Source organism: Xenopus laevis, chromosome 5L (genome assembly GCF_017654675.1).
Source record: "Xenopus laevis strain J_2021 chromosome 5L, Xenopus_laevis_v10.1, whole genome shotgun sequence".
Lineage (NCBI taxonomy): Eukaryota > Metazoa > Chordata > Amphibia > Anura > Pipidae > Xenopus > Xenopus laevis.
In genome coordinates this window covers 162,542,291-162,563,736 of record NC_054379.1, presented here as the reverse complement: position 1 = coordinate 162,563,736, position 21,446 = coordinate 162,542,291, and the positions used below count along the sequence as shown (strand labels likewise).

Sequence of the window (21,446 nt, the reverse complement as noted above, 5' to 3'; positions counted from 1 at the left end):
TGCTTGCAGAGGAGGGATTCTTGTGCACCAGACCCCGCAAGTTCGTGCCCCCCGTGTCCTCTGCCCCTTTCCTGTGAGCGCAGGGTCTGCCGTCTCTATAGTTAGGCCACTGGTTCTTACCTAAAACTCAGGTACTTTTGGATCTGGGAAAAGCTTCTGTAGGGGACTTAATGGGGTTGTTCACCTTTAAATTAACTGTTAGTATGATGTAGAGAGTGATATTCTGAAACAATTTGCAATTGGTTTTCATGTCATATTATTTGCGGTTTTTCAGTTATTTAGCTTTTTATTCAGAAGCTCTACAGTTTGCAATGTCAGCAATCTGGTTGCTAGGGAATAAATTAGCCTAGCAACCATGCACTGATTTGAATAAGAGTCTGGTATATGAATAGGAGAGTGGCTGGATAGGAAGATTAGTATTAAAAAGTAGCAATGACAATAAATGTGTGGCCTTTTTAGATGGGATCAGTGACCCCCATTTTAGTCAGAAGAAGCAGGCATATCATTTAAAAATGATAAAAAAGAAAAAATGAAGGCCAATTAAAAAAGTTACTTAGAATTAGCCATTCTATGACATACGAAAAGTTAATTTAAAGGGGAACTCCTCAAATACATAACTTAACCTTTTTGAAAAGTAAACATAATTTCAAGCAACTTTGCAATATACATCAATTAAAAAATATGCAGATTTTTGATGGTTTCTGACAGTTCCCTAAGACTAGCCCCCTGCTCTCCTGCTGGTCTGTCTGACTACTTTGCTGAGCTGGCTGACTACTGTTACTTTGTATCAAGTCATCTGTCCTCAGCCTGCATCCTCCAAACCCCATAATTCCCTGCACTCGTGATTTCAATAAGGAAAGGGACATCACAGTGCAATGCATTGTGGGTTATGTAGTTCCTGCATGTGGTCTGTGGAGAAGTTGTTACAATTTGTAACATCAGTGTTTAGTCCCTCCTTCCCTGCCAGGATTTCAAATGATGCAGAAAGAGAAGAACTGTTAAACAGTTGGATTTCAGCATAGAAAATGGCATTTATTCATACTTTTTGAAGAAACAGGTAACTGTGATGGGTATATTAGGGGTTTCTGTGTAATGTGGCCTCTTTATCAAATTTTGGTTTGGAAGCCGGAGTTGCCCTTTAAATGTGAACCAACCCTTTATGGCTTGTTTGCTTGTGTTTAGTTGTAGCAGAGGTCAGCTGATTAACAGACTTGGGGGGGAAATGTCTCTACAACATTGTTTCAGAACCAGTGAGCTTAAAGGAGAATTCAACCCCTTATTATTAAAAAAACCCTACCCCCCTACCCTACATAGACCCCCTCCCTCCCCCCCAGCCTAGCTGCCTCCCCTGTAAAATGCCCCTAACTTTTTACTTACCCCTTGGTGCAGATTCAGGGATCGGGGTTCACGGCAGCCATCTTCCGGGTCTTCGTGCCTTCTTCAGACGCTTTGCCATTTTCCGTCAATTTTGGCGCATGAGCAGTTGTCGCGAATCGGGAAATTGCTCCAACTGCGCATGCGCCTCTTCGCCAGTCTTATTCTCAGATTACCGAAGACCTGGAAGATGGCTGCTGTGAACTCTGATCCCTGAATCTGCACCGAGGGGTAAGTAAAAAGTTGGGGGCATTTTCCCGGGGGGGCAGCTAGGCTGGGAGGTAGGGGGGTCTATGTAGGGTAGGGTTTTTTTTAATAAGGGGTTGGATTCTCCTTTAAAGGTCTATAAATAAAGATGAGCAGCGGGCCCGGGTCGGATGCGGGTAGGGAGCAGGCAGGTTAAGGTCGGGTACGGGCACTAGTGGCAACCCTAGCGGGTTGGGTTTTTCCAGACCTGCCTGATATCCGACCTCCCACTAGCCGCACCCACCGAGCTCAACTCTGGGTTTCTTTTATATACCTGTGACGTCACTAAAGGGGCGAGCGGCTGTTAAACCGTACCCCGAAAGCCGGCAGTGTAAGGTGGCGAGTGGGGAGAGCAGGAAGAAGAGCTCGACCCGGACCCGCCCGCCGCAAATGGGGGTGCGAGGTCCTGAACCTGACGGTTCCTGTGGGTATTGGGCCGGCCCGCACATCACTAATATGTTTCTATTCGTTCTGAGAGCGTTGGGGAGAAGAATGTGAGAATATATTCAAGCAGCCATCTTCTTTTTGCCTTTCTCCAATGGGACACTTTGAAATTCAAATTCAAGTTGAAGATATGAATAAATCCAAGGGGAAGTAAAGTCTTACCTTTTATTATCGCTGTTTTAGGGAGAAATTAAGCATTAAAATAATGTGGTTACTGTTCCTTTAAAGGAATAAACACACACAGTTTCCAATGTGTTCTAACATAAATTGTACGGACAGATATTAGTGTGGACACTACTGCCGGCGAGGTAAGATACTGACCTCCTTAACTGAAGGCACAAATTCAGCAGCCGGAAGGAACGAGCTCAGTGACACTGACTAAAGCAATTCACCTTTTCCGCGTTGGTGATGTAAACTTCCGGTTCGGTGGCGGCGCATGCGCGTTTGGAGGAACCCGGAGCTGCGGTGTTTGCGGCCGAGCTGACTGGAAGTGGGTGACAGGAGTGATGAGTCTGGGGGAATCCAGTCAGTGAGTCCTCACCGGCGCCGCTTCCCGCTGCCGGAATGGAGTTCGCCGAGCTGATTAAGACTCCCCGGGTGGATAATGTGGTTCTGCACCGGCCTTTCCACTCCCCTGTGTGGGGCACCCTGTGTCTGACCGGCCACCACCTCATCCTCAGCTCCCGGCAGGACAACAGCGAGGAACTCTGGCTCCTACACTCCAACATCGACTCCATAGACAAACGGTCTGTTTTATCTCTACTCACCCTCCTCTGTCTGTTTTATTCACTCCCTCCTTCTCTGTTCTACTCTCCCTCCTACTGATTCTACTGGGAACTGTCACTCATGTATTATAAGGTATAATGTACCCCCTACTGTAAATGATAAGGATATTAGAAGTCACTGAGGGGTTCTGTGACCATATAAAGGCACAAGGCTGCAGGCTGAGTTATACAGGGAACTCTGAGTATCACTCATGTATTATAAGGGATAATGTACCCCCTACTGTAAATGATAAGGATATTAGAAGTCACTGAGGGGTTGTTCTGTGACCATATAAAGGCACAAGGCTGCAGGCTGAGTTATACAGGGAACTCTGAGTATCACTCATGTATTATAAGGGATAATGTACCCCCTACTGTAAATGATAAGGATATTAGAAGTCACTGAGGGGTTGTTCTGTGACCATATAAAGGCACAAGGCTGCAGGCTGAGTTATACAGGGAACTCTGAGTATCACTCCTGTATTATAAGGGATAATGTACCCCCTACTGTAAATGATAAGGATATTAGAAGTCACTGAGGGGTTCTGTGACCATATAAAGGCACAAGGCTGCAGGCTGAGTTATACAGGGAACTCTGAGTATCACTCCTGTATTATAAGGGATAATGTACCCCCTACTGTAAATGATAAGGATATTAGAAGTCACTGAGGGGTTCTGTGACCATATAAAGGCACAAGGCTGCAGGCTGAGTTATACAGGGAACTCTGAGTATCACTCATGTATTATAAGGGATAATGTACCCCCTACTGTAAATGATAAGGATATTAGAAGTCACTGAGGGGTTGTTCTGTGACCATATAAAGGCACAAGGCTGCAGGCTGAGTTATACAGGGAACTCTGAGTATCACTCATGTATTATAAGGGATAATGTACCCCCTACTGTAAATGATAAGGATATTAGAAGTCACTGAGGGGTTGTTCTGTGACCATATAAAGGCACAAGGCTGCAGGCTGAGTTATACACGGAACTCTGCCACTCATGTATTATAAGGGATAATGTACCCCCTACTGTAAATGATAAGGATATTAGAAGTCACTGAGGGGTTATTCTGTGACCATATAAAGGCACAAGGCTGCAGGCTGAGTTATACAGGGAACTCTGAGTATCACTCATGTATTATAAGGGATAATATACCACCTACTGTAAATGATAAGGATATTAGAAGTCACTGAGGGGTTCTGTGACCATATAAAGGCACAAGGCTGCAGGCTGAGTTATACAGGGAACTCTGAGTATCACTCATGTATTATAAGGGATAATGTACCCCCTACTGTAAATGATAAGGATATTAGGAGTTCTGGGACCATATAAAGTGATGGCAGATATTTGTGTTGACGTCTCAGTATGTATTGCAGGTTTGTTGGCACATCTGGAACCATCACCATTAAATGTAAGGACCTGCGGATAATACAGCTGGAAATCAGTGGAATGGAGGAATGCCTGAACATTGCCAGCTCCATTGAGGTAAGAAAGAATGTGTAGCATTAATTTAGGATTCGGTTGAATGCAAATTTTTGGGCACTCAATGCCAAATTACACGTTTAGTTAATTTTTAATTAACTAATTAATCAAAGGGGTTGTTCACCCGTAAATTAACTGTTAGTGATATTGTGAAACAATTTGCAGTTGGTTTTCATTTTTATTTTTGGTTTATGAGTTATTTAGCTTTTATTCAGCAAATCTTCAGTTTGCAATTTCAGCCATCTGGTTGCTAGAGTCCAAATTCCCCTAGCAACCATGCACTGATTTGAATAAGAGACTGGAATATGAATAGGAGAGGCCTGAATTGAAAGGTGAGTAATAAAATGTAACAATACATTTGTAGCCTTACAAAGCATGTGTTTTTTATGGGGTCAGTGACCCCATTCAAAAGCTGGAAAAATTTAGAAGAAGGGAAATAATTCAAAAACTATAAAAAATGAAGGGCAATTGAAATATTGCTTAGAATTAGCCATTCTGTAACATACTAAAAATCGGCTTATAGGTGAACCACCCCTTTAGGTAGCGCACAACTCCTGCAGGAATCCGTGTGCTAGAAAAAACACATTTGAGTAAATTGATGCCCAATGAAGTGTTATTTTTCTAACGTTAAAACATATAAACAAAGAAAATAGTAATTGTAACATGTTCAATATTTGTCACTTCCACTTGTCCAGTGAGAATGTTTTTTTTACATTGTCCCTGACAATAATGGTTGTTCAGTTGAGTTGTTTTCAGATTGTTCACCAGAAATAAAGACTTTTTTTCAATTACTTCCACATTTTTTTTTACAGTTTTTTCCAATAAAGACTTTTTTTCCATTTACTTTCAATTTTTTTATTTTTTTTCAAAATCTAAGTTTAAATTTGAATGTCCCTCTCTCTGATTTTTGAGTCTGGCAGCTCAGTAATTCAGGTGCAGATTATGTTACAATTTTGCAACATTTCTCAGCAGCATCTTTGGAGTATTAGAAAATAATGTATCAATTCTAACAGCTGTCTTTAAAGGAGAACTAAAGCCTAACTAAAGAAGTAGGTAGAAATATTGAACATGATGTTTTGTGCTTCTGTACCAGCCCAAGGCAACCACAGCCCTTTAACAGTAAAGATCTGTGTCTCCAAAGATGCCACAGTAGCTCCCCATCTTCTTTTCTGCTGATTCACTGCACATGCTCTGTGCTGCTGTCACTTACTGAGCTTAGGGACCCACTCACAATATACAGTACACATAGAATAGAAATGTCACAATATAAGGCTGATTAGTAATTAATACACATAATTACTACATGGCAGCACAGAAACCAGTGCAATTAGCATCAGAATTTAATAATCAGCAAACCTGTAGCATCAGCTTATATTACAGCCAGGGAAGCTCATTTTCTGCTGGATAATTAGTGACGAGCCCTAAGCTTAGCTTCTCAACAGCCAATCAGAGCCCACTGAGCATGTGAGTGTCACAGACACTTTCCAAGATGGTGACCCCCTGTGACAAGTTTGAAGTCCTGGATCATTGCTGCTATTGACAAGCTAAAACTTTAGCCTCATGCAATAAATTCACTATATAAAATATGCCATTTTTAGCCACGTTCATTTTTAGGGTTTAGTTCTCCATTAAACTTGAAGCTCAGCAATTCTCTGCATGGATAAAGATAAGAAATATATTAACTAAATGTATCAATGTAAATCAGTTTACAGGGTCGGCGACCCTCCCCACTCCCAGAGCTGCTTTAGAAGGTGAAAAATGAAGCTTTACACTTCAATTTTGGAAAAACTGTCAAACATAGAAAATAGAAAGTCATTGGAAAAACTCTGTTTCTGAAACCAACTGAACTGAAAAAAGTGTTGGAAGGTGAACAACCCCTTAAAGGACCAGTAACAGCAAAAATTTGCTACAAAAAAGAGACGTCAATACATATTAAGCTTTAAAATCGCTAAGTCTTTATTAATAAATAACTTACCGAGACTCCACTTGTGCTCCTCTTCAGTAAAGGTGATCCATCGTGCGGTGCTCGATTTCTCCTCCCTGGATATCTCCTATAAGGAGAAATCGAGTGCCGCAAGATGGATCGCCGATCGCCTTTTCTGAAGAGGAGCACAAGTTGAGTTTTGGTAAGTTATCTATTAATAAAGACTTAAAAAATAATTTAATATTTTTTGTAGCATTCTAACGAATTTTTTATTTTTTTGCTGTAACTGGTCCTTAATAGCCATTAGAAGTTGACACCACAAACATTTCCTTCCACCTGTAGTTTCATTCTTGTGACTGGTGTATCGCCCCACAGTCAGTAGCCCAGTAGCATTTATTTGAGGTCTCCCTTGTCGAGTCCTACTTTCACTTTGCAGCCATCTTCCTCCAAACCCAGATAATTCTTTCTCTTTTTATATATACTTCTTAGGGATGCACCGAATCCACTTTTTTGGATTCGGCCGAACCCCCGAATCCTTCGTGAAAGATTCGGCCGAATACCGAACCGAATCCGAACCCTAATTTGCATATGCAAATTAGGGATGGTAAGGGGAAAACATTTTTTACTTCCTTGTTTTCTGACAAAAAGTCATGCAATTTCCCTCCCACCCCTAATTTGCATATGCAAATTAGGATTCGGTTCGGCTGGGCAGAAGGATTTGGCCGAATCCGAATCCTGCTGAAAAAGGCCGAATCCCGAACCGAATCCTGGATTCGGTGCATCCCTAATACTTCTATATATAGCGCTGCCTCATTGTTTCCATTAAACAGCACAGTATCAATGTATAGCTTATTATATGCCCACAATATTGCTTTTTTGTATATTTGTATTTATACATTATTAGCACAGGTAAAGGGCAAGTCAAACCCCCCCCCCCACCAAAAGATTTGCCTAATAAAAGAAAGCATACTTACAATATACATTTATCCAAAAATGTCAGTGCTTTTAAAGGAGAAACAAACCCGTAACATAATAAACTTCGGAAGCAGACCTTCGTTTTCGGCGCATGCGCAGTTGGAGTCATTTTCCGCTCCCGAACAACTGCGCATGTGCCGAAAGTCACGAAAATTTCTGAAGATTTTCGGAAATGTTCATGACTTTCGGCTCATGCACAGTTGTTCGGGACCGTAAAATTACTCCAACTGCGCATGCTCCGAAAACTAAAGGTCTGCTTCCGAAGTTTAATGAAGAAAAGAAGATGGCTGCCGCGAACTGCGGGGGACAGAATCTGCACAGAGGGGTAAGTAAAAGTTAGGGGTATTTGCCCCGGGTACCACCTAGGCTGGGGTGGAGGAGGGAGGTGGGTCTACAAAGGGTAAGGGGGTAGGGGTTTTTATGTTACGGGTTTGTTTCTCCTTTAAGTTTTTTGTAAAAACATTTGCAATCGAAAGCAGCCTTTACTTAAGGGGAACTCCACACAAACATAACTTAAGCTGCTTTCTCTTACATTGTATCAACAGTCTGAACCACCGGTGCAGAGAATAGACAAGGACAGACAAATACTGCTTTTAATAGCAATCCATATACAAATTACTTAAATACCATAGAAAACTATTAATGAATGTGTATTGCAAAGTTGCTCAGAATTATGTTTTATGTTATTAGCCAATTTTATTTTGGGGTTGACTTGTCCTTTTAAGTAGATCTTTTCAATAATGCCTTGTTAATGCTAGGCCTTATCTACACTGGATTCCATCACTTTGATGTACCCGTTCTTCTACCGGCCCTTGTTTGAGGTAACAGAGGATGGATGGAGCCTGTTCTCCCCTGAGCAAGAATTTGAGCAACTCATATTAGAGGTAAGTTGGCTTGTGGCACATCAGCAAGACTGTCCAGTGTAGTCCAATGGCAACTGTCGCCTCTCCGAAGGTTTATAAAGATCTGTTTGTGCCTGGGCAGATTTATTAAGGTTCCAATTGGAAATTCGAATTTTTGATTTGGATATTTGATCAAAATTCACAAATTCGAGTTGGGAATAATCCAAACTCGAATTTGAGATTTATCATGCCTGGACCCTGGGAACAATTTGAATTCGGCTATTCTCCACCTAAAACCTTCTGGGTTCATGTAGAAGTCAATGGCAGAGGTCCAGAGACCCACTTGAAGATATTAATAGCCTTCCTGACATTCACGTTTTTTTCGGAGAAAAAAAAATTGATTTGAGTTAAGTTGGATTCGATTCAAGTTTTCGGGACAGAAATATTAGTTTGAGTTTTAGATATTTGTTTATTTTACTTAAATAAGATAAGGGATGCACCGAATCCAGGATTTGGTTCCGGATTCAGCCTTTTTTAGCAGGATTCAGCCAAGTCCTTCTGCCTGGCCGAACCGAATCCTAATTTGTATAGGCAAATTGGGGACAGGGAGGGAAATCACGTGACTTTGTCACAAAACAAGGAAGTTAAAAATGTTTTCCCCTTCATGCTTCTAATTTGCATATTCAGTATTCGGCCGAATATTTCACAAAGAATTCTGGGGTTCGGCCGAATCCAAAATAGTGGATTCGGTGCATCCCTAAATATGATACTGCTCGAATTTCAAGGTCATTCGAGTTCATTCGGATTAAAGAAGCTCTATAACATTCGACCTTTGATAAATCTGCCCCTAAGTGTTTGTTCCGCAAATAACATGTGTTGCCTTGGTCACATTAGGTTGTAAGCTCTGAGGCACTGACCTGGCTGTGGTGCAACACTTATTTGGGAATTTTTATTTCTTTATTATACTTATATTGCTATCTATGGCGGTGCCATGACAATAAAGAGTTTATCACGCCAACGCCATGCACCCTATCCAGGAAAACTGCCATGATTGCTGACAGTTGGTAGTGTCTTTATTGGTCAGTTAAAGGGGGTTCACCTTTAAATTAACTGTTAGAATGATGTAGAGAGTGATAGTCTGAGACAATTTGCAATTGGTTTTCATTTTTTATTATGTGTGGTTTTTTAGTTATTTAGCTTTTTATTCAGCAGCTCTTCGGTTTGCAGTTTCAGCAATCTGGTTGCTAGGGGTCAAATTTACCATAGCAACCATGCATTGATTTGGATGAGAGGTTACAAAATGATTAGGAGAGGACTTGAATAGAAATATGAGTAATAAAAAGTTGCAATAACAATACAGTTGTAGCCTTACAGAGCATATGATTTTTAGATGGGGTCAGTGACACCCATTTGAAAGCTGGAAAGAGTCAGAAGAAGAAGGCAAATAATTCAAAAACTATAAAAAAAAATAAATAATGAAGGCCAATTGAAAAATTGCTTTGAATTGCCCACTCTGTAACATACTTAAAGTTAACTTAAAGGCGAACCACCCCATATAAATGAATATATGGCTAGAAATGTTTATTATATTCTGAACTTACTGTGTCACTGCACATGGTGTGTGTGTGTGTCATAGGGAAGCATCACAATATTAGCAGAAAGTGAGGTTACAGCTATGTTGCACTCATGTAGCGTCACAGTTCTGCAGTCAGTCCTGAGTGTTGCAGTATGGCAGCCCCTTACCCCGCTGACCTACATAAGTTGCTTTCTCTCTTTCAGACAGACGACTGGAGGCTGAGCTCTGTGAATCGGGATTACTCCGTGTGCTTGTCTTACCCTCAGCATGTCATGGTACCCAAATCTATAGACGATGACTCTCTTCGGAAAGTCGCTGTGTTCAGGCATGCTGGCCGGTTCCCCGTGCTTAGCTACTACCACAAGAAAAATGGCATGGTAAGCTCACTTAACCCTTACACGTCTTGTTTTGCAGGGGTGGCTGACACTGGCCACTTTGTACCAGCCCCTCAATGCCCGGGGAGCAACTTAAACCGTTTTCACTGTTTGGGAAAAGTGCCTGGACCCCAAAAATCTAATAGGTGTGGTGGAGTCAAGTGCAAAGCATCTGATTGGAAGTGTTGAAGTTGGTGTCCAGTTGTGTTGCCTAAAATTTACAGCTATTGGCATCCGCTGCTGTGTGAACAGGCCCATAGGGAATAATGAAAACGAATCAAGCAGTTCATTTTTATAGCGGGAAAAGCATCATACTTACATGAAACTGTATTTTATCTTTAAAGGGATACTGTCATGGGATTTTTTTATCAGTTGATAGTGCTGCTCCACCAGAATTCTGCTCTGAAATCCATTTCTCAAAAGAGCAAACAGATTTTTTTTTTTGAATTTTTGAAATCTGACATGGTGCTAGACATATTGTCAGTTTCCCGGCTGCCCAAAGTCATGTGACTTTTGCTCTGATAAACTTTTGTCGCTCTTTACTGCAAATTGGAGTGATATCACCCAGCAGCCTAACAACAGAACAGTGGGAAGGTAACCAGATAGCAGCTCCCTAACACAAGATAACAGCTGCCTGGTAGATCTAAGAACAGCACTCAATAGTAAAATCCAGGTCCCACTTAGACACATTCAGTACCATTGAGTAGGAGAAACAACAGCCTGCCAGAAAGCAGTTCCATCCTAAAGTGCTGGCTCTTTCTGAAAGCACATGACCAGGCAAAATGACCTGAGATGCACCTACACACCAATATTACAACTAAATACACTTGCTGATTCAGGAATGACATTTTATACTGTAGAGTGAATTATTTGCAGTGTAAACAGTGTCATTTAGAAATATAAACTACAGATAAAAATCATGACAGAATCCCTTTAATATTGTGTACAGGTATGGGACTTTTTATCCAGAATGCTTAGGACCTGGTTTTCATACCTTAAGTCTACTAGAAAATCATGTAAACATCAATAAACCCAATAGGCTGGTTTTGCTTCCAATAAGGATTAATTATATCTTAGTTGGGATCAAGTACAAGCTACTGTTTTATTATTACACAGAAAAAGGAAATCATTTTTAAACATTTGGGTTATTTGGATAAAATGGAGTCTATTCGGAGCTTACTAGATAATGGGTTTTCGGATAATGGATCCCACACCTCTACTAAACTTCAAGGGCAAGGCCTTCTACTCCATTCATTGATTTAAAGGAGAAGAAAAGGCTTATTTACTTGGGGGTGCCAAAAGTTAGGCACCCCCAAGTGATTGTATTGACTTACCTGAAACCCCGGGCGGGTGCTCCTATCACGAGAAAACTGCACTGGTCCAGGGGTTCTTCAGTGAGCACCGCGGATCGATCTCTTCCTTCTTTCTTCAAATTTCCCAGGGCAGACGCATGCGCAGTAGAATGAAATAGCAACTTCATTGTTAAAGGGGTTGTTCACCTTTAAATTAACTGTTAGTATGACATAGAGAGTGATATTCTGAGACAATTTGCAACTGGTTTTCGGTTTTTTTTCTTTGTGGTTTTTGAGTTATTTAGCTTTTTATTCAGCAGCATCAGGTTGCCAGGGTCCAACTTATCCTAACAACAGGGCACTGATTTAATTGGAGACTGTAATATCAATAGGAGAGGACCTGAATAGAAAGATGAGTAATAAAAAAGTAGCTCCCCCATCAGAAAATTGGGGTCAGTGACCCCCATTTGAAAGCCGGAAACAATCAGAAGAAAAAGGCAAATCATTTTTAAAAATGTTGAAAAGTTGCTTAGAATTGGTCATTCTATAACATATTAAAAGTTAACTTAAAGGTGAACCACCCCTTTAAAGTTCAGCACGAAGAAAGAAGAAGGAAGCTGATCACTCCGTGGTGCCCGCTGGAAAAACCCCAGGCTGGTGCAGTTTTCAGCTGATAGGAGCACCGGCCCGGGGTTTCAGGTAAGTATATCCAATCACTTGGGGGTGCCTAACTTTTGGTACCCCCGAGTAAATAGAGCCTTTCCTTCTCCTTTAATCATAGCTTCTATTGCTGTGTTCTAATACCACTGATCATAACCAGACACTATGGGAATTCTGCTGTTTATAGAAGTAAGTGTCTCTTATTGTCTCTTTGCAGCAGTGTCCTTTGCCTGGCAGCACTGTATATTTATCACCGGAGTGATTAGTGAGGCAAATTATGTAGATCTCTGAGGGGCCATTAAACTCTTTCTATCTTCTCTGCGGTGATAAATAGTGCCAGGCTGCCAACCCAGTCATGTGGGTGCCACCCATTCAGATCAGTGTTTATCCTTAGCACTGATTCAGCTGCACATCTGCTGCTACCCACAATCCCTGGCTCCCGTGCTTCACGCAGTAAGGTATAATAATAGAAGGGTCTGATGCTCACACACAGCTGTACATGCTTTTATTTATATAAATGACACATTAAATACACCCAGTAAAATAATGTCAGTGTGTTGGTTTCCTCCTAGTCCCTCTGCTGTTTGATTTACAGTTGCGATGTAAGTGAACTTGGCAACCAATCAATATAGCTACTTTACTTGTAAGTCTGCTCAGGTCTATATATGTATGCTTGGATTCAGTAGCTAGGGCTAGTGACCTTAGCAACCAAATGCAACGTACTGCTTTCTAACAATGTCCTTTTGGTAACAGGTGATGATGCGCAGCAGCCAACCACTAACTGGTACCAACGGTAAGCGCTGCAAGGAAGACGAGAAGCTTATTAACGCCACGCTAAAGCATGGGAAACGTGGATACATTATAGACACCCGCGCCCTGAATGTGGCCCAGCAGGCCAGAGCACGTGGAGGGGGAATCGAACAGGAGGCCCATTATCCACAATGGAGGCGGATACACAAGTCTATTGAAAGGTAACCGTGTATTTTGTGCAAAAGGATAGAAAGGCGGTACTCCTGTAAAAAAAAAAAAAAAAAAAAAGAAGGTGGTTTATTGCAACAGATCACAGACCAACATCACATGACATGTTTCGAGAGCAACTTCCTTAATCATAGGCTATGATTAAGGGAAGCCTATGATTAAGGTAGTTGCTCCCGAAACGTGTCATGTGATGTTGGTCTGTGACCTGTTGCAATAAACCACCTTCTTTTTTTTACCGGAGTGCCGCCTTTCTATCATTTTGCATATCTGACTACAGTGAGAACGCTGGTGGCTGAGCACCTGGTTCATCAAAATGGAGCTGCACTAATTTGAACACACAGAGGGTGAGTAAAAGTATAATGCACTGGTAAAACTGCTGTGTTTGCTCCAGTTTGCTACTATTGTTTATATAAAGAAGCAGTTGTGTAGCAATGGGGTCAGCCATTCAAAGGAGAAAAGGCTCAGGTTACACAGCAGATAGCAGATAAGCTCTGTAGAACATAATGGTGTTATCTATTATCCACTATTTAACTTGTGACATATCCTTTTTTTCAATTTCCACCATGGCTACACAGCAGCTTGTTTATATAAACTATAGTAGTACTTATCTGTTATCTACTGTATATCCTGTGCTTGAATGGCTGCCCCCATGGCTACACAGCAGCTTGTTTATATAAACTATAGTAGTACTTATCTGTTATCTACTGTGTGTCCTGTGCTTGAATGGCTGCCCCCATGGCTACACAGCAGCTTGTTTATATAAACTATAGTAGTACTTATCTGTTATCTACTGTGTATCCTGTGCTTGAATGGCTGCCCCCATGGCTACACAGCAGCTTGTTTATATAAACTATAGTAGTACTTATCTGTTATCTACTGTGTATCCTGTGCTTGAATGGCTGCCCCCATGGCTACACAGCAGCTTGTTTATATAAACTATAGTAGTACTTATCTGTGATCTACTGTGTATCCTGTGCTTGAATGGCTGCCCCCATGGCTACACTGCAGCTTGTTTATATAAACTATAGTAGTACTTATCTGTTATCTACTGTGTATCCTGTGCTTGAATGGCTGCCCCCATGGCTACACAGCAGCTTGTTTATATAAACTATAGTAGTACTTATCTGTTATCTACTGTGTATCCTGTGCTTGAATGGCTGCCCCCATGGCTACACTGCAGTTTGTTTATATGAACTATAGTAATTTTTCTGAAGCAAATACACCAATTTTACCAGTGCAGGGCAACGCTACATTATATTTTCATTACTTTAAAGGGGTTGTTCACCTTAAAATTAACTTTTAGTATGATGTAGAGACAATTGGCAATTGATTTTCATTTTTTATCATTTATGGGGTTTGTGTTAATTAACTTTTAATTCACCTTTATTGCAACTTCAGCAATCTGGTTGCTAGGCTCCAAATTCCCCTAGCAACCATGCACTGATTTGAATAAGAGACTGGAATATGAATAGGAGAGGCCTGAATAGAAAGACGAGTAATAAAAAGTAGCAATAACAATACATATGTTGCCTTACAGAGCATTTGTTTTTAGATGGGGTGACCCCCATTTGATATCTGAACGAATTCGGAAGATGAAGGTAATTGATAAAAAATTCTATAAAAAAAAATAATGAAGACCAATTGAAAAGTTGCTTAGTATTGGCCCTTCTAGAACATACTAAAAGTTAACTTAAAGTTGAACCACCCCTTTAAACCCCTGTTCCGTCTCACAGAATGTGCTTCATGCTGTCACTGGAAACAAATCAGGTAACATATTCTAAAAGAAATGGTAAATTTTGACACCACATCTCTGTCGTCTTTCGTAGGTTCAACATTTTGCAGGAGAGTCTGATAAAGCTGGTCGAGGCCTGTAATGACCAGTCCCACAATATGGATCGCTGGCTGAGCAAACTGGAGGCCTCCAACTGGTTGACTCACATCAAAGAAATGTTAACCACCGCCTGCCTTGCAGCCCAGTGCATTGATAGGTAAGTTTCTAACTACTCTGAGTACTGCATGACCAAACAGGCTGATGTTATAGCATGGCCACATATCTAAATATCCAACCTTTCAGATATTTGTACAATTTTATTTGTGGGTATGGCCATGCTGCACTGATTCACCCATTAGTCCCACAGAAGTATGGCTTCATTCCTTTCTTTGCTGCCTGTAGACCACATTATACAATAAAGCAGGTCACTGGTTGGCCTAGTTTTTCCTTCTGGCAAGCATTGCAGACAGCATAAATCATTTAAAAGTTGTAATTAAAAACCAAGTTGATATATAAATATAATGATTTTATTGACCCTTATAAAAAATACTTCATCAATTGTCAATCAATTAAAACCTGGCTGGCCAGGACCCAAAATGAATCAATTCTAGGGATGCACCAAATACACTATTTTGGATTCGGCCGAACCCCCTAATCCCTTTTGAAAGATTCGGCCGAATACCAAACCGAATCCTACTTCCTTGTTTTGTGCCGAAAAGTCACGTGATTTCCCTCCCCTCCCCTAATTTGTATATGCAAATTAGGATTCAGATTCAGTTTGGCTGGGCAGAAGGATTCGGCCGAATCCTACTGAAAAAGGCCGAATCCCGAACCGAATTGTGGATTCGGTGCATCCCTATTATATTTATATATCAACTTGGTTTTTAATCACACCTTTTAAATTATTTATTGTAATCCTCAAAAGGACCTTGGGGATTAAAGGTGTATTAAGGACTAGTTAGGGAGGAAAAAAAATATTTTCCCATAATGCCACATTACTCAATATTTTTCATGATCCAGCAGACAGCAGTCGTATAATAATCATGATGCTTCACAAAAAGGAAGACATTAGTTATATATCTGAGTACAGCCCAGTCTCTCTGTGTGATGTACAAATAAGCATTCATGCACATACCCACCCTTGTCTCCATCTATCACAGAGAAGGAGCGTCTGTGTTGGTTCATGGTTCCGAGGGTATGGACTCCACCCTGCAAGTCACCGCTCTGGCACAAATCATTTTGGACCCAAGGTGCAGGACAATCCGTGGGTTTGAGTCTCTGATTGAGAGGGAGTGGCTCCAGGTGAGCAGCCAATATATTCTGGGTAATTGTACATCATAAAAACTATAGATCTAGTGTGGTCTTTTATCCTTGTGCTGATCTGCAGCAAAACATGGGTCTCTGTCTCTTGTCTGTACAGTGTTATTTAGTATGTTGTTCCTGTAGTCTGTCTCCTTTTGAAGAGATTGTAACACTTTTATTACACATTTATTAGGAGAGCATCACTATGCCTTTAAAGGAGAAGGGAAGGCTAAAAGTAAGCTTTATCAGAAAGGTCTATATACAGTAAATACACCAGTAAACCCTCAAAGTAATGCTGTCAAAAGAAACACCACATTTCTTTCCTTCTATTGTGTACTCATGGGCTTCTGTATCAGACTTCCTGTTCTCAGCTTAAACCTCCAGGGCTTGGGCTTGAGCATGCTCAGTTTGCTCCTCCTCCTCTTCCAGCTGTAATCTGAGCTCAGATATGAGTGAGCAGGGAGAGACAGTGATGTCATACAGAGTTAATATGTCCGCTGTATCCTAAACAAACAGAGAGAGCTTCTAGAGCTGGTTACTCGGGTATGAAAAATCATTCTGCAGAATAAATATAGTGTTATAGCTTGCACTATTGTGGCTATTCTATTGCCAATAAACTGCCTCGGTAGCTTTCCTTCTCCTATAATAAACTGACTGCTTCCTAACAGACGTTCATGCCGGCCCCTTCCTCCCTGCAGACCACCATTAGGAACATGTCACTGGCACTGCCTCTGTCCCCAATATCTCAGTAGATGACATTGTTTCAGTAGATGAAGTTGAGTGCTTCTTTGTGGGGGCAACAGATTGAATCTGACAAACCTCTATTTAGTGTCTCAAAAGTGACCCAGATACTTTGTGCTAGTGATGTGCGGGCTGACCTGATACCCGTGGGTCGGGCGGGTTTGGGCCGACCTCGTACTCTTCCTCGCAGGTGGCCGGCTTCTGTGTTCGTCTTTTATAGATGCTGTGCCTGCTCACCCCGCCCGTTTTGTGGGGTGGGCTATCGTGGGTCTATAAAAGCAAAACGGAAGTTGGATGGGAACGGGCTAATGGAGGGCAGTTTAGGGTCAGGGGCAGGTCAGGGAAATCCCGACCCGCACATCACTACTTTGTGTCCCCTGACAGGGCGGGCACCCATTCCAGCAGCGCTGTGCACAGTCCGCCTACTCCAACAGCAAACACAAGTGGGAGTCTCCGACCTTCCTTCTCTTCCTGGACTGCGTGTGGCAGATCCTGCGCCAGTTCCCCTGCTCTTTCCAGTTCAACGAGCGCCTTCTTCTCACCCTCTTTGAACATTCCTACGCCTCTCAGTTTGGCACCTTCCTGGGCAACAACGACTATGAAAGGTGAGTGCGCCTTTCACCTATTGGCTAAATAAACTCTTATGGTATTAAAGGGTATGTTCACCTTCCAACACTTTTTTTTTTTTTTTAGTTCAGTTGGTTTCAGACAGTTCACCAGAAATAAAGACTTTTTATGTGTGACCGTTTTTCTAATATTGACGTGTGTCTAATTTTCACCTTTCTAGGTGCTAAAAACACACGGATGTTTTTTGCTGCACCTGCGTTCCGTTTTCCAGCTGCAGACTGCAGGGGAGCGCACGAGTAAACGCATTCAATTATTGTTAAGGGAGCTGTACTCACACAGACGCATGTAAGTGCTGAACGCAGGTGGAATGCAACATGCTGTGTCCCACCTGCGTTTGGCGCTTACATGCGTCTGTGTGAGTACAGCCCACTTCACACTAATTAAATGCATTTACTCGCGCTCCCCTGCGGCTGAACGGAAGAAAGCAGAATGCAGGGGAGCGCAGCAAAAAACACCTGCGTTTAAGAGCCCTTAAAGGAGAGCTAAACCCTAAAAATGAATGTGGCTAAAAATGCCATATTTTATATAGTGAATTTATTGTACCAGCCTAGCTTGTCAATAACAGCAATGATCCAGGACTTCAAACTTGTCACAGGGGGTCACCATCTTGGAAAGTGTCTGTGACACTCACATGCTCAGTGGGCTCTGATTGGCTGTTGAGAAGCTAAGCTTAGGGCTCGTCACTAATTATCCAGCAGAAAATGAGCTTCCCCTGTAATATATGCTGATGCTACAGGTTTGCTGATTATTCAATTCTGATGCTAATTGCACTGGTTTCTGTGCTGCCATGTAGTAATTATCTGTATTAATTACTAATCAGCCTTATATTGTGACATTTCTATTCTATGTGTACTGTATATTGTGAGTGGGTCCCTAAGCTCAGTAAGTGACAGCAGCACAGAGCATGTGCAGTGAATCAGCAGAAAAGAAGATGGGGAGCTACTGGGGCATCTTTGGAGACATATCTTTACTGCTAAAGGACTGTGGTTGCCTTGGGCTGGTACAGAAGCACAAAACATAATGTACAACATTTCTACCTATTTCTTTAGTTTAACTTTCCTTGTCCTTTAAGTAGCTCTCGAAGGGAGTGGTCGCTGACCCTCTAAACTGATCTAAATGGATACATTTAGTTTATACATTTGTTATCTTTGTCCCTGCTGAGCAGAATCCCTGGGTTTCATTAAAGGCAGTTGTTAGAATTGATAAATAGTTGCTAATATTCCAGAGATGCTGCTGAGAAATGTATCAATGTTGTAAAATTGTAAATAAAATATAAAAAAATTGTAAAATTGAGTCTGCACCTGAATTACTGAGCTGCCAGACTGAAACACCAGAGACAGGGATATTCAACTTTAAAAAATGAAAAGAAATTGGAAAAACTTTTTATTTCTGGGGAACAATCTGAAACCAACCGAACTGAAAAAAGTGTTGGAAGGTGAACAACCCCTTTGAGTGTTACACTGGTGAGGGTGTGATTTTGTAGGTTGATTTTTATCTATATATAAGTATTTATTTTCAAGGAATAAATTGAAGCTGTCCCAGAAGACTCTCTCCCTCTGGTCGTGGGTGAACCAACCATCTGAGATCAAGAAATTCCTCAATCCTCTCTTTGAAGCAAATGGGCTGGTGATCTGGCCGTCGGTAGCACCTCAGAGCCTGCAGCTGTGGGAAGGTAATTTATTTTTGGCCTTACGGGCTTCTGTACTCTTTAAAGGAACAGTAACACCAAAAAAATGAAAGTTATATAATGTACTGTTGCCCTGCACTGGTAAAACTGGTGTGTTTGCTTCAGAAACTCTACTATAGTTCATATAAACAAGCTGCTGTTTAGCAATGGTGGAAATTGAAAAAAGACTATATGGCACAGGTTAAATAGTGGATAACAGATAACACCATTATGTTCTACAGAGTTTATCTGCTGTGTAACCTGAGCCTTTTCTCCTTCTCCATTGCTACACAGCAGCTTATTTATATAAACAATAGTAGTGTTTCTGAAGCTGAAATAATAGAATTATATTTTTTAGGATGTGCCAAATCCAGGATTCGGTTTGGGATTCACACTTTTTCAGCAGGATTCGGATTCGAATCCTTCTGTCCAGCCAAACCAAATTGGAATCCTAATTTGCATATGCAAATTAGGGGTGAGGAGGGAAATCGTTTGACTTTTTTTTTCCCCCCTTCCCACCCCTAAATTGCATATGCAAATTAGGATTTAGTTCGGCATTTGGCTGAATCTTTCGCAAAGGATCCGGGGTTCGGCCGAATCAAAAATAGTGGATTCGGTGCATCCCTAAGATTTCTATTACTTTAAAACACTTTCACTTTTGATGTTACTATTCCTTTGAAGGGGTTGTGAACCCAAACATTTTCCTTAGTGAAAGAAAATGTAATTATAGACACATTTCCAAATACACGTTCATTACCCATTTTCAATGGTTTTATAGTCGTTTGCTTTAAAAGCCGCATCTGTTCCTTTTTGTTCTTTGCACTACTGGTTATGACTATAGAAACATTGTAGCAGAAGCCAGCTGATTAATAGATCTGTGAACAGTATGCTGGCATTTTGGGGAATCAGAATGCATTGAATGGAGCTGGTGACGATGATGGCTTCTGCTACATTGTTTCTAGAGCCAGAATGCCCAGGCCATTGAACCCTTTGTTGATTCCGAGGCCAGAGATAGTTCTGCTTCTAACACTAATCTTCTCCATTACCTGTATCAGGTGTTTTCCTGCGTTGGAACAGATCGTCTAAGTACCTAGAAGAAGCCTATGAAGAGACGGCTCACATTATTGAGTACAACAAAGAGCTGCAAGTGAAAGTAAATGCACTCCGAAGGCAGCTGGCCGAACTGGAGACAGAGGATGGGGTTTTGGAAACTCCCTAATGGGAATGCTGGGAAATTATCTGGCTTCATTGAGGGGCACAGCGATGCTTACATGACTCCACATTACCAGTAACAGGCCCCAAACCTCCTTACCCTTTCTAAACCTCTTTATTTCTTACGGGTACTATCCCCTTAAATTAACTTTTAGAGGCACATTTATCAAAAGGTCGAATTTCGAATTCATGTGAGTTTTTAAAAACTCCCATAAATTCTAAATTCGACCAATCAATTTAAAGTTTATTAGACTTTTCCATACTCTGATAAATTATATTGAGCCTAAAACTCGAATCAATTTTGATTTGAGTTTAAAAAACTTGATTCAAGTTTTTTTCTCCGAAACAATTTTGAATGTCAGGAAGACTGCAAGCAACGCCAAATTGATCCCTGGACGTCTCCCGTTGATTTAAACAGCAATTCGGCAGATAGGTGGCAAATAGTCAAATTCGAGGGCCAGAGTATGATAAATCTCGAAAATCGAATTCAAGTTTTTTTTAAAAAAACTTGAATCAAATTTAAATAACTACCTAGTAAAACTTGACAGTTTTGAACATAAAAAAAATCAAAAACTCTAATTTTGTTTTAATACGAGTTTTACTCTTTCATTCTACTTTCCTCCCTGCCTGGTTGTTAACAACCAAGTAATGGGTTACATTCCAAATTAGAGAACAAAAAGTTAAATAGTTTGGAAAAAAATTGAAGCAAATTGCCTAAGAATGTCACTGTTTACAGCATCCTAAAAGTTAATTTCAAGGTGAACTGTCCCCTGTAAAAATCTATTTTTAAAGGACCAGTTACATCAATTTTTTTAAAGAAAAAATTTGTTTGTATAGAACAAAAAAAAAAAAAAACAAAGCCAAATGAAACGTTTTAAATCGACAAGTCTTTATTAAGAATTAACTTACCTACACTCCTCTTGCGCTCCTCTTCAGAAAAGGCGATCCATTGGGTGTTGCTCGATTTCTCCTCTCTGCCTTCCTTATAGGAGATATATATGTATGTAGAATATATATATATATATATATATATATATATATATATATATATATATATATATATATATATATATATATATATATATATATATATATATATATATATATATATATATATATGTATGTGTGTGTGTGTGTATATGTGTGTGTATATATATGTATATATAGGAGCCAGGGAGGAGAAGTCGCACGTTGG

At 40.8% G+C, this 21,446-nt stretch overlaps 1 protein-coding gene across 1 annotated transcript; it reads left to right on the top strand.

Annotated features, from left to right (window-relative positions):
- The first annotated feature begins 2,511 nt into the window (after positions 1–2,511).
- mtmr9.L (myotubularin related protein 9 L homeolog) lies at positions 2,512–21,106 on the top strand. Its single transcript, NM_001095282.1, is given in 10 exon segments — positions 2,512–2,810; positions 4,206–4,314; positions 7,969–8,094; positions 9,832–10,005; positions 12,708–12,925; positions 14,759–14,920; positions 15,864–16,005; positions 17,131–17,351; positions 18,894–19,045; positions 20,095–21,106. Coding segments are annotated over 10 exon segments (1,650 nt in total). The 5' UTR covers positions 2,512–2,628; the 3' UTR covers positions 20,259–21,106.
- Positions 21,107–21,446: the final 340 nt, after the last annotated feature.